We start from the raw sequence: 19,427 nt of genomic DNA, 5'->3' as shown, positions 1-19,427 counted from the left end.
CCTCAGACTTGTCACAGGATTGGTTTAAACAGAAATGTGCACATGGAGTTGAGCTAGCCTCTAAGCAAACACTCTGAACCTTCGTGAAGGAGACCAGACAAACAGTTCTTCCCCGTTTTTTGATTTTATTATCCGTGCATTACAGCGCACTTCATATCATCATGCATCTGTTTTTATTGAGCCCGGTTATGTTATGTGGGCTTTTTTTATCTACCAACAATGTGATCAAAACACTCCTTGTTTCATTTGATTGTTTTCTGTAAATACTCCCTCCCGAGCTGGAGATCGCTGCGTGTTCTAACGCCTCACTGTATCAGAGACCACAAATGGTTAAAAGTTTGGTTGTTGGCACATCCAGAGCAGACGGCAGTCAGCAGTGGGAGGAGGCGCTCTCTGTCTCCGGAGAGATTGGCTGCCGTCTCTTCTGTTTTGTTTTTGGTATCTGCACAGCGAAAAAGAGAAGAATTTCTCTGTTTACATGATATTAACCTTGCGAAGACAGACTAGTAAACACAGAAAGTCCTAATGAAAAATAGGCTCAGTGTTGTTTAAGAGGAGGGCTGATTGTTACTGACTCGTATCGAGGGCGAGGCCTTTAAACATGGTGCCTCAGCATGAATTGTAAAATTGTGGATGTATTTTGCTGCTGTCTTTTACAGCTGTATGTGCAAACACAATGAGATAGTGCTGCTCAGGATTTGGCTGGTTTGAATGAAATGTTCTGCAGAATGCAAATTGAAGAGTGAAAAATGCTGCGTCACAGAGCTCTCTGTTTAAGAAAGTAAGGAATCAATATGGTTGGTATCTCAGTAACTTTTATGGATCATGAAAGAACATTTCCCTTATTGCACTCTGCACGCGCTACTCACATTCTCATACTGCTTTTTAGGATGTACCATAGAGTGTTACAACGTGGCTGACTAAACAAAACAGTGTTGTGTATGTGGGGAAAAAAAGAAGAAGTAACCAATAATGGAAAGCACACGTAGAAAGAAAGTGCAATCAGTGGCCGTCATTTCACAATAAATCTCTCCGTGTTCTTATGTGTCTGTCAGTTTTTCACATATCAGCTCAGCTCTGCAGCCTCTCACTGTCTCACACAACACTCTGAGCATAAAGTCACACCTTTTTAAAAAGTGCAGGAGAATAAAACCATCTCTTTTTATTGTCTTTCAGGGAGAGCGCCGCATCCGTTCAGCGAGCCCCACCAAAGGGGTGTCCGCGAGGAGCCCAGCCGGCGCCCCTTTGCCCCCATATTCCCAGTCTGCTCCGGTGCAAGTGAGGGCCGGCTCAGGCTCCCCGAAAACCATCTTCCCCTATCCCTCCTATCAGGACTCCCCACCCAAGTCCCCCCGCCGACTCAGCTTCAGCGGCATGTTCCGCTCCTCATCCAGCTCCTCGCCTGCGAGCATCAAAATCTTCTCCAGAACCAGGAGGGGTGAGTCGATTGGTGGTCTGACTACAACTGTAGTTTGATAGATAGTATGCAATAAGTCAGATTAAAACTGTTATCTAGTGCAAGAGTGGGTCTAGGAGGAAGGGGGGGGGTCATAAAGGAAGTAAGACACAAAAGATGAAGCTCGGTTATCTCGAAGATTATTTGGGTTTCCTGTTGTATATACGAGGTAAAGCCGCACACAGGAACCAGCCTCTATCCGATGGAGTTCATGAGTTCAGATATTTTGCAGCTTGTGGCAAAACTGACAGCAGCACGCATTGAACACCATTGTGCCAATAAGGAATAGAAGCCTAGATTTCCTCATGGTTTAAAAAAAGAAAAATCCACTGCTTTGTTTTGCCATCCCCAACAGGCCAACATGGTCATGAGCATCATCAGACAGATGGTCGATCGCTGGAGGAGATCATAGATGTTCCTTCATTATCAGAAAATGGTCGTCTTTGTTTATCGTCAGAATCAAAGAGGAGTCTCACTTTATTTTTAGCTCCCAATACCTGGCATTGAGCTGTGCATTTCAAAGCCAGGTTATTAGATTAAGTTACAGGTTTGGCACCCTGCAGGTGGGAGTCCAGCCATTAGTGCATTCCCCAAATTAAAACTCACAAATGACATAATGGTAATACTGGTATGCGCTAAGAGGTGGGAATGAGACCGGCTAGGCAGAACAAGGCCTGGTTTGATGAAGAACAGACCCAACGGGCAGATTGTCAGCTCTCATGTCTCCGTGTAGTTCTGTGGCCGATTACATAACCAAAACCCAGCCTGTTTCACATGGAAACAGCGCTGCTGGAAGCAGCATCCAACGGCAAAACGATGAGTCATATGTTTTTGGCTCGCACACGCACCCATTCTTCGGTTTCCTCGCACAGGGTCGGTTTGGCAGCTGCTGGTGGAATAGCTCTGCTGGGGCCAGACCTCAAGAGTCGGCGTGCTCCGTTTCTTCTAGATGTTGTTATTGATGGTAACCAAACTAAAGCACACCAAAGCACACCGTCGGCTCCAGCCCTTTTAAGAGTGTGATGTGGTCCGAGATGTTACATCCTCTCGGTTTTCTTTTTCCGGACTAATGATGTGGCTTTAAATGAACGGGGGCCAATGATAATAGCAGCAAAGTATGCATGTAAATTAATGTCATACAGCGACTGAGTGGGCCAGCAGCTTTTCCAGTTTTTGTAGTGGGGATGTTTTTGTAGGCACCCTACTTTTGCCACAAGGGGGTGCTGAAGGCATAGTCTAGTCTGGATTTAGTCCTCAAACTAGTGTTGATTAAGCATCCGGTTTTATACTTCATTATTAGTATTATCAATATTGTTTTTTTGTACCATTTTTGTAAACATATTTTTGTCAGACTTTATGTGTTCCTGAACATCTGATTTTGTATAAGTTGCATAATAAGCATTTTCCCAGGTGCATTTATAGCCATATTTGCCACAAATATGATCAGAATGTCTTTTCATTCCCATCTGGTCTAAATATGTGTCTTCTCCATCGCCTGGACATTGTCAGTCTCTCACCGCTGAAGGCAACGGTGGTGTTTTCATACCCTTATCTGGAAGTGACCGGACTCTTAGCAGCTCCTCATACAACCATGCAGACTTTTCTCCCCCTCTCTCTGTTGCCACTGTGTGCTGTATGTTGTCAGTAAATAAAGGAACCGGGCAGTTTTGACTTTCCAAAATTCAGACAGCGCAGACCGTACAAGGACAGAATGATTTTATTACGTGTGTGGAAGCTAAGCTTAACAAAATACACCGACGGTATTTCAAATCCTCATGGATCTGGAACTTGGCAACCTTCAATATAAACTGAATCTGAAGTGGTGTTTGAGGCGACTGATTTCATCATTGATATTTCAACCCCTCACTCATATTAGCCATTGACCCACTGAGCGGAACACTTGCATAACATGTTAATTGAGATCTGTACTGGAGCTAATGTAAGCAGCAGATACTGAGTGGGCCATCTGTTAGGGGTAGGGGAGGCTCGTGGTATTGAATGGAGGCTTTCTGATCAGCTGACAGAACATGGGAGGTCCCCCTGTCTTAAAGGTCAGGCCCCTAAAATTAACAGACAACCGAATGTACAAGTGACAGAGCTGCAGGACGCCCAGCTCAAAACCACAGCCTCTACGTCTTTATTTGTTTTTAATCTGAGGAAATGCTGAGACTGATCCCTGATCCTGAATGTACTGTGTGAAGACAGAGTGAGACAGATGTGCCTGTGCTTACTTTCCTCTGTTGGGAGAGGGAGGGTATTGGAAGGGGGAGGGGAGGGGAGGGAAGGGGGGGGTGGGGGGATGTGCAGCCTGAGCCAATCGCTGGTGCTTCCTTTGTAGACTGGTCGTCCTTTTACAGGCTGCTGGCATGCGGTGCTATATTAAAGAGACGCCACCCACAGCTGCACCTGACAGTTCACAGCACTGACTCTGCTGAGAGGGGGGGAAAAGGCGCTCCGGTCCCAGTTGCTCTTTGCATCACTTGCAGGAGCGACATTTCTCAGCTGAAGCTTCTTTTCTTTCCTTTTTTATCAAACGTATGAGCTGACACTGAGTACACTGCTCCCTGCTGGCACTGGGCTCCGTGGATTTTTTTTTTTTTTTCTTGCTGCGGTTGTCATTTTCTGAAGTAAAAGTGTAATGCTGTACTTTATGCCAACATTAATTTATTCTCCTGCAGAAGAATCCTGAGGACCGTTTCATACATTCTTCATCCGTCGATTTGAAGGTGACCAGTCTACTCCTTTTTATTAATAAGAAGGACCATCTCTATCTTCTAAAGACAAAAACTGCTTCAAAAGACAAATCGTCCTCTAGATCTGTGGACGTCAGGTGGACGCACTTTTCAACTATAATTTCTGTACAACTTGCTTCATCTAGCAAATGGAGTGACTCTCTCTTGGGACAGTTTCGAGCCAATGTTTGCACCCCATATCGCAATGCAGATGGTCATGGTCAAATTTAGTCTTGAACCCACAACCCACCGTGCTTCATGAAGAGGTTTGGCAGCCTGAGGAGGAGCAAGAAACGGAAGGAGCAAGACGGGCTAGGAGGGCGGCATCAGTCCGAGTCGTCATGTCTGTCTGGTAACGTGCTGTGCTCTTCACACGCTCCCTTTATTCTGCAACTTCCTCCACTAGTCTAGTACTTCTGGATCCAGATTTATATATAATGCTCATCACTATGGCCTTAGGTTCTCCATATAGTTTCGGTGCTGATTACATGGTTTCTGGTTTCACAAACGCATGCAGGACGTCCGCACAAAGTGGCTGGACACCAAAGGGGTGAAGCTACGACCTGAGGCAAGAGGTTTGCTAAAAACTGCACATATTGCGTGATTCTGTATGCATTGTGCCTGATTAATATTTCTCCTTATGATGTTATTATTGAAGCAGTGACAGAAATAAGTGAAATGTGTTTTGTAATCATCCCGTCATCATGGTAAAGTAATTTATAGCCACCCTATGTGATACAGTTAATTATTTCTGTCCCATATCCTAAGGGTGTCTCTTCAGAATAGCTGCTCCATTTAAAAAACATTTAAAAAATACTTTATTTAAATCAACATAAAGCATTTAAGCTGATGTAGGGATAGTCAGAAGGTGCCAAGTCGAGTTTTCGGGGCTTTTTCCTATGTGTGGGGACTCTTTCCCTGTTTGTAATATTCCCTCAGGTTCTCATGAGGAAAGCAGGCCAACATGAACAGGGACAGAAAATGGAGGCCAAGTGAAAAGCACAGAGCGCCATGCAGACTTAAGGCAGCTATCGTAAAGTGTTAGCTCATAATGCTCGATGTGTGAAGCACTGGGAGACGCTGTGAGGCGTTCAAGTGGCCCTTCGTCACGGACGTTACAGCTCCTGATTTACAGCCGGTCTGACGTCGGCGGAGTGGATGAGAGGAGCCCGTTACAATGATGTACGTCCAAATGTGGCTGCTGCGTAAGATGTAGAGTTTGTTGTAAAGGCAGTATACAACGCGGTGACACCTCAGCCTAAACCATAAGTCCTTTGATCCACGGCGCTTCTACACCGTGGAAGCTCAACTGTGTCGCTGCTGACATCTCCATGAGAAATTTCAGTAGTCTTTGTGCTTCTCAGCGACATTTTGTACTTCAGTTCAAATTGCGACTGCTCATTATGTTTTGCCATGATGCAGTTTGCACACCTATGTTGTAGTGAGCCGGCCATCATCGAGGTGCTGAACTGCCACGTACTTTGTAGCAGAGAATCTGTATTATGGTGAACTTAGCAAATTAGTTTTAAACCCGTATTACTAATTGGAGTTACTGACTTGCTTCGCAATCCACACACCAGTTCTAAACCAGTGCGCTATCACAAACATAGCCATTCACAGTGGTGATTCCTTGTGTTACACGGCTGGCCGGAGAGGGCTGTAGCACCGCGTCCATTGGGGCCTGTAGCAGCCCTCGCTACCGCTCTGACGTCAACCAATGAGGATCACGTTGCTCCCGGAGTCACCGTAGCACCACTTGACTAAAAACACCCTGTCGACTCCCCAGGGGGGGGCCCACTGTAAGAGGATCTGCTTTTACGGGTGTTATGTTAACACGCTTCTAGTAAATTGCAATATAACAACCGGTCGTGAGTAGCATCTGCTAATCTGCCGCCCTCCAAGCAGCCTCTGCACCTCCCAATCACTGCATCTCATGCAAAACCCCAAAATATTCAGTTAACTATCACATTACACACACTAAAAAACAATAAATCTTCACAATGAGAAGCTGGAGAAAGGAAATGCTTGGCGTTTTGCTTGAAAAATTACAAAAAGTTAGAGGAGCTATATACCCTATGAGATTTTGAACATAAATATAGCAGCAGCAGCAGCAACTATTTGCCATGTAAAGATATGGTGGAGTAATTGTGTGTGTGTGTTGTAATTCGAGTGTCTCTGTTCTTAGCTTTGGTAGCCGAGCCGGCCACGCGTGAAACTTAGTGCATACGAGTCCTTCCCTTTGCAACTGTTGGCCTTCGCCGTGTTTATGAAGAGACCAAGAGAGTGACGTCTCGCACAGCATTGTAAAAGTGAGACGGTAGAGTGCAGTTCGAAGCATTCAGCTGAAGGCGACATTTCTGATTTTCTTCTACCGAAGAATACCCTGTAATCAAAGCCATCCCAAAAATTCAATTGAAACCCTCAAATTGTACACACATCAGTGGTTTCACTTCTGGCTTCACCTGTGCTCGGGTCTAATCAGCCAAAAAACGAGTTTGACCGACTCGACCGTGGCTGTGTAAGGCCTCTAGAATGTAAAAGCCTTTGGCATTGAAGAAGCGAGCTGGTAGAGTGCACTTCAAAGCGTTCAGCTGAAGGTGACGTTTCAGATTTTCCTCCACCGAAGAATACATGAATTTAGCTAGCTAGCATTAGCAAGACAGCTAACAAGCTAATCATTACATTACATGGATTTAGGAAGAAACGCAAAGGGAGGGAGGAGGGGTGGCCGGCGTGCCCTTTTTGTTTTGGTGTTAGATGATGGAGCTCTATGTAGAGCCTTTAATCAATTAACAAAGTAGCTACCGATTAATTGTTGACTTATTGATATATTTGGACAATCGTTTCATCTCTGATTCAAATAGTTGCACAATAAAGTGATATGGAAAATGAAAATTTGACTCATTGCTCTTACTGATTTTCAAGGTATGGAAAGATTAACATTGCAAGTCTATTGCTGCTTTTGTTTTCCTGTGTAGACAGAGCTTTGCAAAAGTGCATCTTGTCAGTGTTTGGTATGTTCTTCTGTAATAATATATATATATAGTACTGCGTAAGTGTTTTTTGTACGTTTGTAAAGTTAGATGGACTGGACTACTTACAGCAATGGCGTTCCTGTGTCCTGTGTGGTGTCTAGCTGCCCCTTATTACCCAGGCCGAGGAGAGGGATCCCAGCCCCGCTGTTATCTCCTCCTGTGGAATGTGCCACAACAGCGCGGCTAAAATAAGAAGGCAACACTGCGGAAACAGGTCAAGCCAAAGAGGGCTGGTGCTCGCCAACTAAATGTCAAGAGATAGTGCGGAGTGCGCTTGGACGGACCAAAGAAATGTGTTCACTTGACACACAAGGCTTCATTTATGAAAAGTATCTCCTAACTTTGTATAATTGTCTGTTAGAAGATTATATTTTGAAGGCAAGAAAGTCACAAGAAACGTTCTAAAAACAATGTGTCATACTGGTCACAATATGGACACTTCTGTCCTGGTTCATTTAGAAGTACACACAACTTTCTAACCTTTTGAGTGATGATCCTAAATACTTCATTTCTCAGTCGTATGTTAAAATTACTTGAATAACAATCTTAGTTTGTTTCATACGAATCAGTCAACTGAAACTGATTCTTGTATTTTCATGCCGTTGGTTGAGTCCGCTTTACTGGCACACCAGTGTCGGATATGTAAGCGTGACAAAAAGTCAACTGGAAGTCTTGTGGTGGAGACCTTGTAATGTGAACCATTTGGTCCTCATCACCCATGTCACTCATTGTCCGGCCTTTAGAAATATGTCGGTGCGGTGGAGGCGGGGCGGCGTGAGTGTCGCATGTCACCCTGCGTAAAGACCGCGATGCCTGACGTGAAGGAGCATGTGAGGGCTGTCAAGTGACTGACACCTGCAAGCCGACACTGTGGCAGGTCGAGCAGCGTGACGGGTATCTGACTGCTAGACTGCAGTTTAATGCGGCTGCTTATGTTGTAATCGGCTTAGTTATTGTGGAGGGACGCCAGGAACAGGAAAAAGGCGTCCTGCATGATTCATTGTGTTTCTTTTTCCAATACTGATACATTATTGATCATTTTCTGGAGCATTCATTGAGATGAGATGAGCTTTGGAGTGCCATCAAGGGATTTTTCGTTAATACAGAGTGATGCAGACGTCAACAGCTGTCAATTCACAGCAGTATTACTGAGGAATATGCCATAAGGATAATTGTAGCCTTGAGTTAGCAGTTGAATATAATCAATTACTTCATTAATGCATTTTAAAAAACTATCAAAAAAGGATACTTACATTAATATTGAGAAGTAAAACTAAATATAAGGGCAACCTCGTAGATTTATTCCAATATTTAAGTGTTTAAAAGGGGAATAGCTTTTTTAATTGTTTTGATAATGAATTGTTATTGTGTCTTTTTGTCATATTTCATATTTTATTTATTATTTCTCTTGAGGCTTTTTACCGCTCTCATTTCAAGACATGCAGCCTATTTGTCACACTAAAAGTTTAATGAGGTCCAACCCACAGAGACTAGTTCTCAGCTTTTTTAGCCACTCATCCCACACAGGATCCAAGCCACCTCTCCCACAGCTAAAGAGAGTGTTTGTTAGTGTGGATGAATACAAACATTCAAACAAAACAAAAAAAAGCAAGAGACAATACATGTGAATGAATTAACAAGAATGAAAGGCTCTGCACACCCACACAGGTGTTTTCACTTCTGGCTAATTAGTCCTCTGCTCAGGTCTAATCAGGATAAGTGAAAACACCTGTGTGGGTTGACAAGACTTTATAGGGGCCTCCAGAATGTCAAAACCTTTTTTGAGATGAGCTTGTGATTCATAAAGGTGTGTAGATGTGTTGATAGAATATGATAGAATATAATTAGTAACTGACACATCTACGTGATGCATAATGTATTCTTCATAAACTTCTTAAGATGTAATTTATGTACTGGATAATATTTGTATTCACAATGTGTGGATAAAAGGACAAACTCAGTAAATAATGACGGTAACAATGTTTGTTGAAGGCGCTTATTAAAGCTAACACGAGCTGCTACTTGTTATTTAAGTTGATATGATTTTATAGCTGTCTTTCTAATGGTGGTTCATCCATGTCTGTCATCGACTGGGCTGAGACTTTATCTCTGGCATTTGTGTTGTTTCCTGGTACCCAGGACTCTCTCAGTCCCTGATGGATCAGATATGCATTCCTCGTCCGTTATAGCATGTGACCGCGTTGATGGTATCTGCAGCAGTCATGATTGTAGCACCTCAGTCTTGCCAACTAAGCCCATCGGCGACATTGATCCGCGTGGTGTTTCAGTGTCACTGAAAACAAAGTATGGACAGTCGTTGAGAGGAACAAGTGATACGTTTTGGTATCTATTGTGGACCTCCCTTTTTTTATTTGTTTTATCTCTCTGCAGTCTCTGGACTCTCCACACCACCCTCCACCCCAACCCAGGCTTGCAGCCAGCCTGTGTTCACCCAGGAGGCCCGGCCGAGTGGGCCCAGCCCTGAACGCCTGGAGGCGAGCACCCGATCCCGCTCTATCTCCACGCCTCCAGACACAGGACAGCGCCTCAGCCTTCCCTCTGCTAAACCCCCGATCTCTTCCTCGAGCCCTGTGCCATCCTACTCTACCTCGCCACAAGTGAGTCACACTGCAAAAAATGTCTCAGTTGCCATTTAAAGAAGAATTCTGGTTATTTGTTTGCCTCAGGTCAGTTTGGTCAATGCTTGGGAACGCTAATCAATAAATCATTGTGGCTATGACTCAATCAAATAGATTTAGTAGTGACTGCTTTTGCCAGCAATGTTGGAAAGTAAATATATATTTGGTGTGGAGAGTTGTTTATGGAGCAGAGAGAGTTCACATCACAGGTACAAAACGAGTTTAAAGGTCACCGTCTGGCTTTAGAAGAGGGTGGCTTGAGTTAACAAGTACTGACTGAACTGTCCTGGGGGCTTTGGAGTAGCATACCCATGTAAATTCCTAAAATAGGTGAAATATGAATTGTTTTTACTCAAAAATAGCCTGAATGTGTGACTAAATTTGCAGGTAAAATGCTGTTTCTTTGCACTACTTCAGCATCAATTTATACAAAGTCATATTTTATGAAAGTACTGACGAAAACAGCACGGATCACAAGATGTTAAAACTAATTACGATTTCTTTTTTTTTTCCTTTTCTTTTTTCTTTTGTGTCAACAACATAACAGTCTGTCCATGAGTCATGCGCTTTTTTACTTGGTGTCATAAGGGTTTACTTGGGGAGTGGTGAACAGAAAGCATGGATGATGCAAATCCCTTTAATTCAAGCTCTGAAACTGGAGCATGCTGTGTGTCAGCAGGCCTGTGTTTGCACTATTTGCTCGGACAATATAAATATTAACTCTGCATTGAAGCAATATCTTAGATGGCGGACTAAGCGGGTGCACAATTGACTGGCGGCTGAGGGTTTGGCTCAGTGTTTTGTCACAAGGGTTTTATTTAGGATTCACCACAGTCTGAGTCGGGATGTGATACCAGATTTCCCACAGCTAGTGTGCCCATTTAATGAATAACTATCCGAAGGTCTGTCTCCACCTGTCAGCCGTGAGTGATTGTGCATTCTAGCTAGAGAGGGGTAAATCAATATTTCATCACCAATGTTGTATACTGTCTGTATTAACACACAAGGACTCATGAGTGTGGTTGGGGAGCGATGAGCCGGTGCCTGTCTTCCTCTCTGTGACCCCCCCCTCTCTCTGGCATTCATAAGGGGAGGCTGACAAATAATCTTATGATGCTGTACTTTTGCTAAAGCCAAGCACAAATGCAATTCATTTAATGGATGTGTGCATGTCTGCTTTCCTAGAGTTCACAGTAAGAACAAAGCAGACCAAGTGCCTGCTGTGATGCAGCAGGGCAAAGATTTATGAAAGTGCAGGAGTGTGTTTTTGGCAAGAGAAGCGCTGTGTCACCATTGCAGGGGCGACACAGGGGACTGTCTCGCATCCCAGAGCAGGTATGCAGGCTGTCTCCCACTGCTGCAGTGGCCTGTTGTGAATATGCTTGCAAATTAGGAACCAGGGGAAATCAGGTGTATTGCAACTTGCACACTTTTCATAGGCCATGCAAGTCTCTCAGCATGACACAGCAAATGTCAATGCTCGCATATGTTGCGTGCAAGATGCAAATTGCACACTTTGCATGCCATTTTCTCCAAAGAGTTGTTTTTTTGCGGAACTCGGCTACGTTGCTCGTTTTGTCAGAAGACATTAGCTCTGATGATGTGACGAGACATCCCAGCTTCTTGCAGCTAAGCAACGTAAGGGATTTCCTAATATGGTGAAGCACCCATGTTGCCCTGCATAGAGGGGTGTGTCCACAGCGCGTGGAGCTTCCTGCTTTTTTTTTTTTCTTTTTTCTTCTTTTTTTTTCTCCACACTGTCTGGGAAAGACTTTTCCTCTGGCGAGTGTTGTTTGATAGATTACAACTAACAAAGAATGCATCTGATTCATTACGGTGGGAATAATTCTCGCGCGCTGTTTGGTCAGCGCGTAGACATTGGTTCTCCCCCACCCACCCCCCCACTGCAGCAAATAGATCAGGACTGTTCCACTCTGAGTTTTAAGGGGTGGGTGTGTGTAGTCTAATGATAATGATAACGTGCCATTAAAGTTGCAGCGCTACAGCACAATGTTTATGTTACGTAAGCTGTGTATATTTAGCGGACTTGGATGAGCTTTATGTAATCGATGAAACGCCGGTGGCGCATGACGGTTGTTGTTGTTTTTTGCGCGCGTGTGTGCGCGCGTGTAGTGGTTTTGGTGTTTCTGCGTACTCTGTGTAATCAGTCTGCTGGGGCCGCTGGGGAAAAAGTCGCTTCACCCCGCCGCTCACTCTCAAATCTACAGCAAAGTTTTGCCGTGTGTTGTTGTTGTTGTTGTTGTGAGAACTCGCTGCGATCTTCACTGCACACTTCTGCCCCTTTGCTCTCACAGGTTTACGGTTTATTCGAAGGCATGCTGGAGAAACTTGAACTAGACGATGATGGTAAGTGTCCCACTGCGACGAACCGGTGCTCTCCTTTTTTACTACCTTTTTTAACGCAGTTGGCGATGGAACGTAAAGGTGAGTCCGTCACATCAGGATGTCTCAGGTATTCCAGCTGTTTCTTAGAGAAAGGATAGTCGGATATCAGAGCCGTATGCACGCAGACCCAGCGATTCAGCTGCTGTGAATTGTCACAAATTGGAGGGATTTCCTCTACAGGCGACTGACTTTACTGCGTTGTTGTCATAACACATCTGTTTATCTAAATACATATGTTTTTGATGAGGTCTTGATAGATGGACACATACCTGTGAAGTACTGGAGAAACTACTTGCATTTAAAATACATTTAATAGGGCTCTGCATTTTATCAAGGTGAATACAAGTTATTGCAGCACATGAGGTTGAAACTAACGTTTTAAGAAAAGATTATTTTAGAATGTTTTTGATTGACTAATCATTCAATCTGTAAAATATCCGAGAAAAGTAACAAACGCATCAGAGATATGCCTTCAAAATGTTTATTTGTCAGACCAGCAATGTTGTTTTTTTCATTTTCTATCATTATCCACTGGAACAAAATGTTTTATTTTTACTTAATGACACATAACTCGCTATTTATTTAGATTTCTCAGTAAACTAATAGAGAACTCAGTGTTTCGCCACCATGCGTAATCTCAAACCGCATCATCAGTGAGTTCCCAAGTAGCGTTGTCTGTGTTTTTCCTGTTTCTGGTCTTGTTGGTGCTTAAAGCGGATCTAAATTGTCAGTAAGAGGGAGCAGTAAAGTGGCTTTAAGTGGTCCAGACCCGTAATGGTTGTTTATGCTCTGAGTGCGTTTTGTTCTCAGGCTCTCATTATATATTCCCTGTGAGATTTATCCTTCCTCTAAAAGTATTCTCCTGCTTTTTTGTCCTTCCAGCTGCTGAACCTGAGAGTGATATTTACATGCGCTTCATGAAATCCCACAAGTGCTATGACATCGTCCCCACAAGTTCCAAGCTGGTTGTGTTCGACACGGCACTCCAAGTCAGTACTGCGACAAGTTCACTTCGCCTGCAGACAAACTTTTTTTATTTGATGTCGAGGTTGCTTGTCTTGATGACCGAATAAAGACGTTAGGCTTAAGTTAATGTTCAGTAAAATGTGCTGGACTATTTGCCTCAGAGCGGTTTCTATGAGATGGTTGATGCAATTGTCATAAAGCAGTTAAACAGTAATCCTGTGGAGGCCTGGCCTCTTTGATGTGTAGATCTTCAACCACTAAATCCACCGAAGCTCAGACTTGAGTCTGTATCTAAAAGAAAAGGAAAATACTAAAACCAACACAAAGCCATCAGGAGTTTACAGCGTACTTCACAAAACTCATCACAAGTCTCTCTTCTACCTATGACAATTTGACAAACAAACAAAAAAAAAAAAGAAATGTCATCAGATGATGCCGAAGGCAAAGATTATTTTTGATGAGACATTAATTTGTCGATATTAAAAATATCAAGATGTCAAGAAAATGGTAAAGATTTCATAGAAAGTTCAGGTCCAAGGTGACATCTTGGAATGTCGTGATTTGTCCAACCAACATTCTGAATTTAATCAGTTTAATTTAAAATGTATAAAACACACACAAGTGGCAAATCTTCACATTTAAGAAGCTTGGACCAGTGAATATTTGCCCCTTTAGCTTGATTTAACAACTGAGTTGATCGACTATCAGAATTGCTGCTAAGTTTTCTGTCCATCAACTAATCAGTCAAAGAAGTCATCACATGTTGTAGTGAAGTATAGTGTAATTGGGTTTTTCTTTTCAACGGTTGCTTGACAGGTGAAGAAAGCGTTCTTTGCCTTGGTAGCCAACGGTGTGCGAGCTGCTCCGCTATGGGACACAGAGAAGCAAAGCTTTGTGGGTAAGAACCCTAAAACCCGTCACAAAATTAATTTGGAATTTGTTTTGCTGCCTCTAAGTTAGGCATGTTTAACAAAGTTTTAATTTTAAAGAGTCGTTAAATCATAAATAAGGCGTCCAAAGACTTTACACATTGCAGATGTTTTTCAGCTTGCCAACTGAGTGAAATTTGCAAGAAGAAATGTGTTTAGATGCCTTTATTCTTCTCACTTACTCTGTAGCTTTGACTCCAGCACCTTTTTAAGACTTTACATATTTTTAGTCCACAGTTAAGTTGTAGAAAAAGCTAAATTGCTCATTTTATTATGATTTCTCTTGCTGTGCTGGTGCTCCATTGCTAAATGAACCGAGAGGACAGGCTGTGTATTAATGCTGCTGGTCATGTCTTGTGGAGTGCGATGCTTTATATTGAGCAGAAGTCATTAGAGCTGCCATAAACCATTAAACACAGCTATGACTCCTCTGTATTGATAAGTGCTCTGAGAAGTTGGAAATAACATTCAACCCCCCCCCAAAAAAAAAAAATCCACGCAGGCTAAAAGAAACAACTTTCTATTAGTAATAGAATGTCAAAAGCCAAACCAGCGCTCAGTCGGCTTTGTTGTGCTGTATTTTTATCCTGTGGAGTTTATTGCAAGTCAGCCTGTGATGAATAATAAATGCCAGGTCAGCGTGAGGATAAAGGGGGGGTGGGTAATGTGTTGTTTGGACCCCGCCCTTGTAAGCGCGCTCTCTTTTACCCAATTGCACAATGCCTGCAGGCATGGCGCCGTATGTTGTTTACAGATCTAGTGTGTTTTCATTGCAGGAATGCTGACAATCACAGATTTCATCATCATACTACACCGATACTATAAGTCGCCAATGGTAAGTCTACTTGACATAATGTTTGCATGGAGGTTCCTATGTTTTATTTCTTATACCAACATCTATTTCTTGTCTTTCAGGTGCAAATATATGAATTAGAGGAACATAAGCTTGAGACGTGGAGAGGTTAGCATCACGATCGTACCGTCATGTTTCTGTAAACATGCATAATGTACGATTTTATTTGTGTTTTACAAGCCGAATATAAAATACTTTAATATTTAATTTCTTGCTACAGAGGTTTACCTTCAAGCGACTTTCAAACCTCTGGTCAACATATCACCTGACGCAAGGTACGTAGTCTGACCGTGAATTATGAATCTCTCTTATTGCATATTTTTGTCCATGTGGGCTGATTTTTATTTTTATTTTTTTAATCGTGCGATTTATAACTGCTCATTGTGTTTGTTGTACTGCAGCCTATTCGATGCAGTGTACACACTCATCAAAAACAAAATTCACCGCCTGCCTGTCATCGACCCCGTCACGGGGAATGCACTTTATATTCTCACACACAAGAGGATCCTCAAGTTCCTCCAGCTTTTTGTGAGTCCAACACAAACCCTGCCTGTCTGTCAGTGCATGAGTGTTTAGCTTGCATAGCATTTAAATCTATATGATGGATAATTAGGATTACTTGTGCTGGGAACTCTGTCATCTCGTCCTCACTTCCATTTGCCTGCTGCCCTCTAGTGGACAATGTGGACATTGGTAGAATGTGACATTACTTAAATGGAGCAGATGGTGAGTGATCCCACTCGTCATGTTCCTGCCTCATTGTATGTGTTTGTGTACTCCAGATGTGTGAAATGCCAAAGCCAGCTTTCATGAAGCAGACTCTCGGAGAACTGGGCATTGGTTCGTACAATGACATCGCTTTCATCCACCCAAACACGCCCATCATCAAAGCACTCAACATTTTTGTGGAGAGGAGAGTGTCTGCGCTGCCTGTGGTGGATGAGTCGGGTAACAAATGTCCAGTGTTGGCAAAGTATCATAAAAATAATAATACTAAACTTACTCACGTACTGGAGTTCTTTATGTTCTCTCACAGGCAAAGTTGTGGATATTTACTCCAAGTTTGATGTGATTGTAAGTTAACATTTCTACAATTTCAGTTTTTGAAGAAACAAAATACCAAATGTAAAGAGGCTAAACTGCGCCGTGTGTGTGTGTGTGTGTGTGTGTGTGTGTGTGTGTGTGTGTGTGTGTGTGTGTGTGTGTGTGTGTGTGTGTGTGTGTGTGTGTGTGTGTGTGTGTGTGTGTGTGTGTGTGTGTGTGTGTGTAGAACTTGGCTGCTGAGAAGACGTACAATAACCTGGACATTACGGTGACGCAGGCTCTGAAACACCGCTCTCAGTACTTTGAAGGAGTCATGAAGTGCCATAAAATGGAAACGATGGAGACCATTGTGGACAGAATCGTCAAAGCCGAAGTGAGATTTTTGAAAACGGGACGACGTACGTTAACGAGACTTGACCTCAGGACTGATGTAAAAATGTATTTGTGCTTTGTGCCAGGTGCATCGGTTGGTGGTGGTGGACGAGCGCTCAAGCATCGAGGGCATCGTCTCCCTGTCTGACATCCTCCAGGCCCTGGTGCTCAGCCCCGCAGGTATAGATGCTCAGCATCGCTAGCCTCCCAACTCCCCCTCTGCCCCGGACCCTGAGCTCTCTCCCCCCACCCCGCCTTACCCGTGGCCCAGGTAGGAAAAACGCACCTGGTTGCCGCCTGTAGCTGGCTGTGTGGTGCCTGACGTGCTGGATGCTGCTGCATGCAGCAGGGCTGTGTGGATTTTTAGGGGAGGGTGACGAGGCTGCCCTCCTCTGGTCAGGACATGAGACTTCACTGCTGCTGGTTCTAAAAACATATCTCATGTCTGCCCTCACCAGTGCATCGAAATATGTTTGATATATACCTGTTTTTCATCATACAGCAGCTTCAAAGTGAGAATAGAGATTAGCAAATTGCTATTTTGTGTATTTGATGAGTTCATACAGTAGTTTCATAGGACAGATTGAGGGAAATCAATTTCAAATGTTGGGTTTGAATGGCATTAGCTGTCCTGTGCAGATGCTTTACACATTCTAAATTCTGCTCATTGATGTTTGGCTTTTAGTAGATGTAATTGCATTTTGCAAGTAGCAAGCTCATGTTTTGTATTGATACGCTTGAAAGCAATTAACAGATGCCTGCATACGTTTAGTGAGTTCAGTGTTGGAGGTTGCCGTGTGTTCAGATCAGTACGAAACATGACACACAGCAGTTTAAAGGATAGGTTTACTGTTTGTCAAACCAGGCTTTCTTTAAATGTTTATATTTGTGCAGAACACCGCCTCAATTTGGTGAATCTGCTGTAAATTGTCACGGAGTCTACTGTGGCCGTCGCTCAGGGCTTCAAAAGGAAGGATGAACCTTGTTGAAAAACAGGAAGCTCAGTTCAGACAGACGTGTCTTTATGTTTTATAGAGAAGTGGGTCGAATTATTCGTACTCCTAATCCTTTGACTTTATTGCTGCTGGTGTATCCTCGTTAAAGTGGGGAGTTGAGCAAAAGAAAGTCTTGACAATTTGATAGAAATGTTGATTTGTGAATATTTTGGTCGAACATATGAATATTTCCAACTAGAGATTTATTATATTTTTTTTTAAGGCCTAAATGGTTCATGTTTTCGGTTATGCACAATTATTGATGATGATAATGCATGACGGGAAAAAAAAATCAAGTAGTCCTGTCCTAACTTGTCTTCTTCTCTGCAGATGCCTGTAAGGAGGAGACTCTGGCTGAGTGAGAGGGAGGAAGCGTCGGCTGGAGAGGAGACGTGGTGGGAGTAAATAAGTTTGGTGGTTGAGGTAGGCCTCGTGAGGCTGAGCGGAGCCGGTTTGAAGATCCCAGAGGCCCCTGCAACGGATGCACTGTAGAGGCTTGGAAACCAAAGAGCTAGACAGCTGAATGAAGTGGAGTCCCTGCACAGAGGATGGATTTTCTGAGTGTTTCTTTTCTTCTGTTTTGTTTGTTTGAACACTGATCAGATGCGCGCGCGCGCGCGCCGCTCACAGTATACTGTATTTATACTTGGACACAGACGTAGAGATGCATTCTGGTCACTTGCTTGGTGAAAGGAGGGAAAGTCTAGACTGCTCCTGATGAATTAGGGCTCCAGTGTTTTGGGTTGTGTAGTTACGGTCATGCTGCTGTCATCAAATTTTTAGTCGCAGTTCGTAGTAGATACTGAATGTCATCGCCACCAGGAGAACTTCTCAGTTTTTGGTGTAGGGGGTGAACAGTCAAAGATGCAACTCATTGTTTGGTAGAAAAACGAAACTTACCCTGAAATGTGGCTGTTAAAAAAAACAAAACTATTTGCCAGTGCCAATATTGAGGGCTTGATGCTTAATCTTTGTGTGCCTTTTTGTTGCTCTGCCCACACCACTTAAAACTGAATTTGTGTCCTTGGAATTTTTGTCAAATGCGTGCAATTATACTACTAATAATTCTGTTGTATTGTATTTTCTCTGATTTGAAACCATGTCAGAAGTGTCAAGACTGTCTGTGGAAAAAGATCTAATTCAAAGAATATCCTAAATTAAATAAAAATAATTTTGGTCCAAAAAACACAGTGGTTGGAGGCAAACGCACTACACCAAAAAGGATCCGATCAGTCAGTGAGTACTTGGCACTCATTTTGCATCAGAAGTCATTTATACTCATTGCTACTTAGGATGCGTTTTTGTAACATTACAAGACTGGGAAATGTCTTGTCAGATGTTTTAAAAAAACTTTTTTTACATTTACTTTCCAATTGTTTGGACGCTTCAGATAATCTAATACTCGCAAACAAGCAAAAACAAAGCTGTAGCTCAACAGGACTCATCTCCATCTTTGACTGTAAATAGGATCGGGTTTTTTTCGGGAAACGTGTCACACAAAGCTTTATTTTTATGAATGTGTCAACTTGTTTAAAGAGACTGCAGTTTTAATGTTATTTTTGTAAATATATTGTGGCAATATGTCCGGTTCAAAGAGACTTTGTATCAGATCAAAATGTACTGTAAACGTGCAAGCATGAGAAACTACACTTCAGCAGTATGAATGTCCTTTGTTTTACTTTTTTCAATTTCTCTGGCTGCAGAAAAATAAATGGACACTGAATGTACTTTAAAGCTGTCTTTTTTTTTTTTTTTAAAAGATCCTCTTCTAAGGATGTCTACAATAGCCAAGTGGTTCCCACTGTTGTCTGTCATACACCCACAGCGCTAATGCATTCATTAATACTTCCTCGAATCAAATTTTTGAAGTCAGAAAAGCATTCCGCTCCTAAACTATTAATATTATCTAAATCAGCTAAGTAGTTGCTGAAATATTGCCCATAGGTCTATGGGTGATTATGCGAATCAATGCTAATTATGCTAATTAACCGACATATGCA

General features: G+C 42.8%; 1 protein-coding gene across 2 annotated transcripts in view; it reads left to right on the top strand.

Moving 5' to 3' along the window:
• The window catches only part of LOC137866230 (5'-AMP-activated protein kinase subunit gamma-1-like), a 21,162-nt gene extending 2,008 nt beyond the window's left edge, over nucleotides 1-19,154 (top strand). The window contains exons 3-16 of one of the 2 annotated variants that reach the window (XM_068701995.1): nucleotides 1,177-1,438; nucleotides 9,615-9,841; nucleotides 12,178-12,229; nucleotides 13,151-13,257; nucleotides 14,051-14,132; nucleotides 14,940-14,998; nucleotides 15,079-15,124; nucleotides 15,237-15,291; nucleotides 15,418-15,544; nucleotides 15,799-15,964; nucleotides 16,053-16,090; nucleotides 16,287-16,433; nucleotides 16,519-16,612; nucleotides 17,758-19,154. In XM_068701995.1, the coding sequence (XP_068558096.1) occupies nucleotides 1,177-1,438; nucleotides 9,615-9,841; nucleotides 12,178-12,229; nucleotides 13,151-13,257; nucleotides 14,051-14,132; nucleotides 14,940-14,998; nucleotides 15,079-15,124; nucleotides 15,237-15,291; nucleotides 15,418-15,544; nucleotides 15,799-15,964; nucleotides 16,053-16,090; nucleotides 16,287-16,433; nucleotides 16,519-16,612; nucleotides 17,758-17,789 (1,494 nt within the window). In that variant the 3' untranslated portion in view covers nucleotides 17,790-19,154. Of the gene's footprint in view, nucleotides 1-1,176; nucleotides 1,439-3,875; nucleotides 4,541-9,614; nucleotides 9,842-12,177; nucleotides 12,230-13,150; nucleotides 13,258-14,050; nucleotides 14,133-14,939; nucleotides 14,999-15,078; nucleotides 15,125-15,236; nucleotides 15,292-15,417; nucleotides 15,545-15,798; nucleotides 15,965-16,052; nucleotides 16,091-16,286; nucleotides 16,434-16,518; nucleotides 16,613-17,757 lie in introns of those variants that run through there. The other variant, XM_068701996.1, reaches the window with a different exon arrangement.
• The last annotated feature ends 273 nt before the right edge of the window (nucleotides 19,155-19,427 follow it).

The sequence above is a fragment of the Cebidichthys violaceus genome, unplaced genomic scaffold (assembly GCF_023349555.1).
Source record: "Cebidichthys violaceus isolate CVI_PGR_0920_01 unplaced genomic scaffold, fCebVio1.0.p SCAF_8, whole genome shotgun sequence".
Taxonomy (NCBI): Eukaryota; Metazoa; Chordata; class Actinopteri; order Perciformes; family Stichaeidae; genus Cebidichthys; species Cebidichthys violaceus.
Note: the sequence above shows the minus strand (reverse complement) of the source record. Positions and strands in the feature narration are given on the sequence as shown.